Consider the following 8252-nt stretch of genomic DNA (forward strand, 5'->3'; position numbering starts at 1 on the left):
TATGGTCTTGCTATACCAGATGCCACTATATCAGGGCTTACAGTGCAATAATTTAGCAGAGATCCTTTGCTCTTCCAGCAGGGAATCAAAAGCACAAGAGAATTGTAGAAACAATGTCAGCTGCTCCCAGACTGTCCCTGGCAACTCGCTACTCAGCACAGCACTGAGTACCAATGTCCTCAGATTAGCTATGCAAAAAAGGAATCCATCATTATCCGTCAAAATATGTTAAATAAATAATAAATAAATATACATCACACAACCTCAACCCACAATTTTTGCAGTCCCAGTTGCACGAGTGGACTTGAGGTTCCTGGCAAGTGTTTTTGGAGCCTTGAAGCACAGTACTTGTAAGAGTCCTTAGAAGGCAAATATTATCCAGTTGCTGATGGCCCTGGCTGTTTTGTTCAAAATGCTTCCCATCACCAAAGTTGAGATTTGTGCATTTGTACATTGTGTTGCAAAATGGGAAGAGAGAAGTGTGGCTTTGTGCCACACACATCCCATGATTTTCTTTTACTGGAACTTCTGTGCTTCTGGTAATTGTGCCCTGACTGGCTTCTAACTTGGTGAGACTCTTCCCTTTCATTGTGGCTGGGGGTGGAGGTGGGCGAGGCAAGGAGTTTCCTGAGGCTCTCTGTTGACTCCAATGGGGAATTTTTTTCAGTTACACCACCTCTTTTGCAGGCATCGTGTTATTCATAATGTCAAAAAGACGGTAGGACCTTGAGAGCAGACATTTTGAGCAATGCTTTTTACAGGTAGCATACATTTGGTCGTTGAGTTCACTGTGTTATTCTATATATAAGTTTGAAAACTCAGGCATTTAGAGAATGGGACTTCTGACTCACCAGCCAACTTCTCCAAGCTCTCTGAATGATAGTTGCGGCTCTGTCTTGTCTATCATACTCAAAACGATGATGTTCTATTAGAGCCTCCACTTTTCTGATACGTTGTGAAAGTCTGTGGAACAATACATTTGTGGGATATCATTCACAGGTATTGCCAAGTAATTATTTTCATCATCTTTGGGATTTCCCCCCCTCATTTTAAAATTAGGCTCTCATTTTAATATTAAATCAACATGACAAACCATATTTATCTATTAACAAAATTATGACTGAGGAGGGGGAAATGCTATTGATAATTGGACTATTAGTTTACCATTTCATAACTTAGGTGAAGTATGAATAACACATTCATAATGGCTGGCCTTTACATAGTTTTCTGCCAAAAACCAAGGCAAAGAAATTGAAGCAAATTAAAAATGCTCCTCATAATGAAAGACAAAAAGAAAGCTCAGCTACTTCTAATGATCACAAATCATTACCTTTATTCAGTTTCAGCTACTAATAAGCATTTTAAGCTGCTTTGTTGGCCAAAATAATCTTTTAGAAAATTTTCACAAGTGAAGTCATGAGTGGTATTCAAGCTCCTTGCGTTTGTAAACTGAATAAGACTCACATTGATCAGAACGTACACTTAATTTAAGAAGTCTATCTTCTACATCTGTATCATATCAATGTATTCGTAAGTGATGGACTAGAATCGAGAAGTGATGCACTGGAAGTAAAAGGCTTAAAGTTTAAAGCAACCCAATCCTATGCATGTTTTAAAAGTCCTGGGAACATAGGAAGCTGCCTTATTCTGAGCCAGACCATCAAGTTCAGTACTGTCTACACTGAATGGCAGCAGCTGTTCAAGGTTTCTTGCAGGAATCTTTCCCAGCCTTACCTCGAGATGCCAATAGTTGAACTTAGTGCCTTCTGCATGCAAAGCAGATGCTCTACCTCTGTGCTACAGCCCTGGCCCCAAGGGACTTAATCCCAAGGAAATGTGCTTGGAACTATAGTAAATGTTAAGCACATTTTGTTGGAAGTTAGCTCCACTGATTACAACAGGGCCAGCAGTTATGCACAACTGGGAGTAAGCCCTATTAAACACAGTGCTGCAGTGTACCTATGAGTAAATAGGCATAGGATCAGGCTGTTTATCTGTTATCTATTAGGCATTGGCAAATCTTTCAGTTGTAGCTCTATTCTCTTCTGTTTTATTGCTTACTGTTTAGTCTGATGAAGAGTCCTGTAGAACTCAAAAGCTGCTGTTTAATGTTTTGGGACTCTTTAGTTGGTCCTAATAAAAGTAGTTGATTGATTGATTAAGTGCTGTCAAGTCGGTGCTGACTCTTAGTGACCACATAGATTCTCTCCATGATGATCTGTCTTCAATTTGGCCTTTAAGGTCTCTCAGTGGTGCATTTATTGCTGTCGTAATCAAGTCCATCCACCTTGCTGCTGGTCATCCACTTCTTCTCTTTCCTTCAACTTTTCCCAGCATTATGGAAAAAGTAGTGTCCCACTTTAAATTGTTGATTTCCTCCTCCCCTCCGATAGACCAACAGAGCTATATCTACAATGTTGAAACCTACCCAATTTTATCCATGTCTTTGTTACTTCTATCTTTGATTGCTGGAATACTCTTGACAATGGATTATCCTATAAAATAAACCAACAGCATGGATTATAGTTGCTGTTCAAGAATTTGTTGTTCATTCCCCTGCTTTCGCAATGTTATTAACAAAAATTACATATTCTGAATGAAGAGAAAAGGTAGCAAAGACTGGGGATAAAGTGCTTGCTTTCTACAAAGTATTGGTTTGTATTCCTACAACTATATGTACACTGCTGAACATCAACATAACACAACAAAAAGACGTTTGAAAAAATGAGCATAACTTGTCATGAACAAACCACTCTGCAGGATCCCTGGAATTGTTCACATATTTCATTGACGCTTCAGTGAGATTTCTTCAGATTATGCAGATTACAGATTGCAGCACTAAATTACAAACACAGCATAAATTGATTTAAAATATGCAGATTAAAAAGAACAAGTCCACAGTAATTTGTCTACATGCAGGTAACTGGTTGAAGAGACATACCTGCAATGACTAGTGTTTACTATAACTGCTTAAAATACAATCCAGAAAAAGGATGCTTAATCCCCACTTAAAGCAATAGCAGATAAACTACTGCCAACCCTAAAGTAACACACCACCTCTGAATTCCCCCTGCAGTTGCCCCTTTGCGTTGGTTTTGGGGTTGCCATTCCAGGAGGAAAGGAATCTCTCTGGACTGGAGAACGGTATATATCTTTCTGTGTCTCCTCTCCCAAGCCTGCCTGAATAGCGGGAGGAGGCAAGGGATACCTCAAAGTCCCTTTACAGCAAGTGAGAGATATGGTGTTTAGAGAGTTGTTGGACTAGGAGTGCGGGGCATAATAACCTCTGCTAACTTGGCAAAGAGGCATCTTTTAATGTGGTGATTCTCTTTATTTAGCAGGGGGAGAGTAACTGGCCCTATCCACCCCCAGCACAGTACCGCTGCTGTCTATCTGATGTTTCTTTTTGGATTGTGATTTTAATTTTCCTTCTTTTTCTTTCTTTTCTCCCCCCCTCCCTTTTTAGAATGTACTAATTAAAGAAAAGCTGCAATGAAGCAATTATTTAATGTCTGTTGGTTGAAAACCGGTTTGATATTTGAAAGAATACATAAACCAGTCCTAAATCTGCTTGCTATTACATGATAAATTCTTATGGTATAGACAGTAAATCTGTATGTTATCAACTGTACTTTACCACAGTATATAGAGGTTTAGAGATGCCTTTTATCTTTTTGATTCATTTTTAAAATATATTTTTCTTGCATTTTGTATTCTTTGTATTATTATTTATTTATTTGATTTTTATACCGCCCTTCCAAAATGGCTCAGGGCAGTTAGAAATTAATAAAATCTTAATTTTTTTAAAAAAGATTGTGAGCCCTTTGGGGACAGGGATCCATTTTATTTATCTTATTTATTTATTTATTTGTTTGTTGTGTAAACTACCCTGAGACATTTTTGGAAGGACGGAATAGAAATCGAATAATGAATGAATGAATGAATGAAATAATGTGTTCAGATCCCCCCTCAGACATCAGGCTTACTGCCTGACCCTAGTCGCTCTCAGCCTGGCCTACACCACAGGATTGGTTGAAGCATAAAGTGCTACTCCTCGGGTCCTTGGAAGAGAGACGGGATGGAAACACAACTAACAACAATAACAGTAACCAACAATGTTAGGAAGAGCCACCACACATACACCGAACTTGGGTGAAATACACAAGGAATGGGTGTTACGCGCGTGGGAGGGGGGCTTCCACTCCAAAGATGACTGCCTGCGTGGGTGATCACGCGCGCCCCGCAACCCGTATAAGCGTCTCACTCGCTCTCCCCAGTCCTCGGAGCCTGCTTCTGTCCCGCGCCAGCAGCGTCCAGAGTGTGCAGTGGTGGGCACAGCGGGCGCTTTCTCCCTGCCCTCCAGCCCGCCCGCTCCCTTGTACCGGCAGCTCCCGCAGCTGGGCGAGTGTCCTGCCTACAGAAGCGTGCGCTTCGGTTGCCATAGTAACCGCGAAGGCCGCGGCCTAAGTTCTGCCGGGCTACTACGAGTCCGACTACCGCTGCCCTAGTAGCAGGGAATGCAGGAAGGACATCGAAGGTGGCAGGAGAAGCCGGAAGGTCCCCGTGGGCCGTTAAAGGTATGTGTGTGTGTTTGGGGGGCAGGGGTGGAATCTGGGGGCGGGGGGGGGCGCTGCTCAACGGTGGCAGGCACCTATAATCCCCTACGGATGATGAGTTCAGAATAATTTCTAGGCAGCCTTCAAGTCCGACCCTATGCATTGTTTAAAGGTAAAGCGTGCCGTTGAGTCGGTGTCGACTCCTGGTGACCACAGAGCCCTGTGGTTTTTCTATGGTGGCAGAATACAGGAGCGGTTTGCCATTGCCATCTCCCACGCAGTATGAGGAGGGACATCATTGAGGTGAAAGGGATTACAGGTTGACTATCCCTTATCAGAACTGCTTGTGACCAGAAGTGTTCTAGATTTCGGACTGTTCTGGATTTTTGAATATTTTCATACTGGGTATGGGATCCAAGTCTAAACACGAAAGGTTACTATACACTGTATTTTAATTTTTCAGGTTTTATTTAAAGTATTAAAACAAATAAGCATTGAATTTACGATAACTACAGGTAGCTGTAAATGTAATGAAAACTAATTGCGAGGAAAATTTCAATGCATTAATGTTGCTGAGCATGTTAGACTCAAACATGGCATTTTAGGTGCAGATGAAATTCAGTTTTCATGTGAAAATAATGTTTTGTACTTACTAAAAAAAAGTCAGCTCTGCTTACAAAAGAAGATAAATGCAACCTCAAATACCAGAACTACATATGGCCTGAGAAACCTGAGGGAGAGGGTACATGATTGTTGACATCATCGTGAGAAGCAACATCCGTAGCAGTTGAGGGACCAGGAAGTGGGTCCTCTAAGGATGAGGGGGCATGCTGCTGGATGGCTTCTTTAAATGTTTCCTCCAGAGTCATCTGCCTCATTAACAACGGTTTTTGTCTTAGAAGTCTCTCTTTGATTGTATAAACTGACATGATTTCTTGTTCAATAAGCCTTCAATAAGCCCATCACACATTTTCACCATGTCAACTATAGGCACTTTTTCTGCAGTGTCATCTTCTTTGTCACTATTATCATGATCACCTTGATTCAGAACAATTTCGGCTATTTCACCATCAGTCAATGAATAAACTGGAGCAGGGAGTGGATGAGGGGGGCTTTCCCCTAGCATCCCACCCTTCCTCATCTCCCTCCGCTCCTTTCCCTTCCCGTCCTCGATTTACGATGATACTAAACTAGTTAGGATAGTCAAATCCAAAACAGATTGTCAGGAGCTCCAAAAGGATCTCTTCAAATTCGTTGAAAGTGCCGATTCAGTGCGTGTCAGCTGTGAAAAGGCAAATTCCATGCTTGGGATAAGTAGGAAAGGGATTTAAAATAAACATGCTATTATGATGCCCTTTTTCAAATATATGTTGTGGCCACATTTGGAGTACTGCGTACAGTTCTGATCACTGTATTTTAAGAAGGACATTGTAGAACTGGAAAAGGTGCAGAAGAGGGCAACTGAGATGATCAGGGGCCTGGAGCACCTTCCTTATGAGGCAAGCATCTGGGGCGTTTTAGTCTGGAAAAGAGGTGACATGATTGAGGTGTATAAAATTATGCAAATAGGAGAGAGAGTGAACAGAGAGTAATTTTTCTCCTTCTCTCACAACACTAGAACAAGGGGTCACCCCATGAAACTCATGTCGGGAACTTTAAGAAAAGTAGCTGTTCACACAGCGCATAATTAATCTATGGAATTCTCTGGCATGGGGTGTGGTGATGGCTGCTAGCTTGGATGGCTTTAAAAAGGGCTTAGACAAATTCATGGAGGACAGGTCTATCAATGGCTACTAGTCTGGTGACTATAGGCCACCTCCAACCTCAGAGGCAAAATGCCTCTAAATACCAGTTTCAAGAGAGTAACAATAAGAGAGAAAGAATGCCCTCACCTTTTGCCTGTGTGCTTCTCAGAGGAATCTGGTGGGCCACTATCTGAAACAGGATGTTGGACTAGATAGGCCTTGGGCCTGATCCAGTACAGCTGTTCTTATGGAAAGGACTGGAACTGGCATGTCTTGGATGCAGTGGGTGCGAGGATACAGAGTGGGTGACTACCACAAGACTCTTCTTTGGTTTTGATGTATCTTGCACATTGTTGCCTGGTTCTAGGGATGTGCACGAAGTTTCTTCGGCACTGGCGGGAGTTGTCCTTTAAGGGCGGGGGAGGGTGCACTCACCCCTCCCGCCGCATATCCCCTGCCGGTGCTCCATCACTTTCAAGCCCCTCGGGGCAGCACCATTCCTCCCTGCCGCCCCGTTTTCATCATCGGCTGGAAGTGGCCAGAAGAAGTAAACGCGTGTGCGCCCGTCGTGCGCGTGCACCCGCCTGGCAGACGGGCGCGTGCACGCCCGCAACGGGCACACACGCGGTTACTTCTTCCGGCCACTTCCGGCTGATGATGAAAACGGGGCGGCAGGGAGGAACGCTGCTGCCCCGAGGGGCTTGAAAGTGATGGAGCACTGGCAGGGGCTATGCGGCGGGAGGGGTGAGTGCACCCTCCCCCACCCTTAAAGGACTACCCCCGCTGGTGCCGAAGCACCGAAATGGCCCCCGGAGCCTAAACGTTTCGGAGGCCTCCATAATGGCCTCCGAAATGTTTCGGGCACAAGCCTACCTGGTTCTAATGCTGTGCAGAAGCACAGCACGTGCTGATTCACTTTTTAAATGAACTCATGTACAATCATTCACACAAAAACATGTACATGCATACAGACTCCTGAACGCATGTAAGACGTAAAGTCTGTATAAACGTAGCATCTTAAGCACATGGTATACATCTTTCCTTCTTACTTCGTTGATGGCGTTGGCTGTTTTTGCAAACAGCTCCCCATCACCAAAATTACAAAATGGTAAGAGTTATGGCCCCATTCCACACATCTCAATTATTTTCCCTCGCTGGGGCTTCTGTACTTCCAGTGATGGTGCTCTGATTGGCTTCTAGGTTAGTCAGGATCGTATTCTCCATTGTGGCTAGGGACAAAGATTCAGGAGGGCCTCAGTTGACTGGGAAAACTCCAGTGCGAGGACACCCCCCCCACACACCAATTATGCTGCTTGTTTTTCAGTTATCACAGTTATGCCTAAAGTCAAAAGGGCTCAGGCACCAAGCATTCTGAACAATGCCTTTTGCAGGAAGCAAACATAAGCAAGCATCCATACCAATGTCAGTGGATAAGGTGGTAGATAGGTGATTGCCATTAACACTAGCCAGATTCTCATACAGGAGGTTTCTCCAGCAGCACAGTGGCCTGCTAGGTTGCCAACTGATGGGGGGGGCGGGGAGCTGCTGGTTAGAGGGTTGGACTAGAACTGGGAAGACCCGGGTTTGAATCTCCATTCAACCATGAAACTCACTGGGTGACTCTGGGCCAGTCATGTATCTCTCAGCCTAACCTACCTCACAGGGTTGTTGTGAGGATAAACATAAGCATGTACTCTGAGCTCCTCAAAGGAAAAGCAGGATATAAATGTAAAAATAATTAAATAAATAACTGGGGCTTGATACACAGTAATAAGCAGATTTTGATTTTTAAAAAAGTATTTTCCTGCATGCCCCCATCTTCCTTACACTCACTTCTCTTTTCCTGAGTCCATTTATGTGATCTTTTTTATTTTGTGAATCCTTCAAGGAATGTGGGCCCATAAATACAGCTACAAGTAGTATCATCCACCTAGAGCCCTCTGGATTGGGC

At 43.5% G+C, this 8252-nt stretch overlaps 1 protein-coding gene and 1 long non-coding RNA gene across 11 annotated transcripts in view; one reads left to right on the top strand and one right to left on the bottom strand.

Annotated features, from left to right (window-relative positions):
* Positions 1 to 4670, bottom strand: part of C3H11orf65 (chromosome 3 C11orf65 homolog) — a 35217-nt gene extending 30547 nt beyond the window's left edge. The window contains exons 1-4 of one of the 8 annotated variants that reach the window (XM_053310991.1): positions 4652 to 4670; positions 2736 to 2838; positions 2429 to 2495; positions 852 to 963 (exon numbers count right to left, since the gene is read on the bottom strand). In XM_053310991.1, the coding sequence (XP_053166966.1) occupies positions 852 to 963; positions 2429 to 2442 (126 nt within the window). In that variant the 5' untranslated portion in view covers positions 2443 to 2495; positions 2736 to 2838; positions 4652 to 4670. Of the gene's footprint in view, positions 1 to 851; positions 964 to 2428; positions 2496 to 2734; positions 2839 to 4141; positions 4505 to 4651 lie in introns of those variants that run through there. The other 7 variants (XM_053310994.1, XM_053310990.1, XM_053310992.1 and 4 more) reach the window with 7 other exon arrangements.
* LOC128351441 (uncharacterized) overlaps positions 4444 to 8252 on the top strand; it is a 54701-nt gene continuing 50892 nt past the window's right edge. For all 3 annotated transcript variants that reach the window (XR_008319774.1, XR_008319775.1, XR_008319773.1), the window contains exon 1: positions 4444 to 4577. This is a non-coding gene — a long non-coding RNA (uncharacterized LOC128351441). The remainder of the gene's footprint in view (positions 4578 to 8252) is intronic.

This window comes from Hemicordylus capensis, chromosome 3 (genome assembly GCF_027244095.1).
Source record: "Hemicordylus capensis ecotype Gifberg chromosome 3, rHemCap1.1.pri, whole genome shotgun sequence".
In the NCBI taxonomy this organism is placed as follows: domain Eukaryota; kingdom Metazoa; phylum Chordata; class Lepidosauria; order Squamata; family Cordylidae; genus Hemicordylus; species Hemicordylus capensis.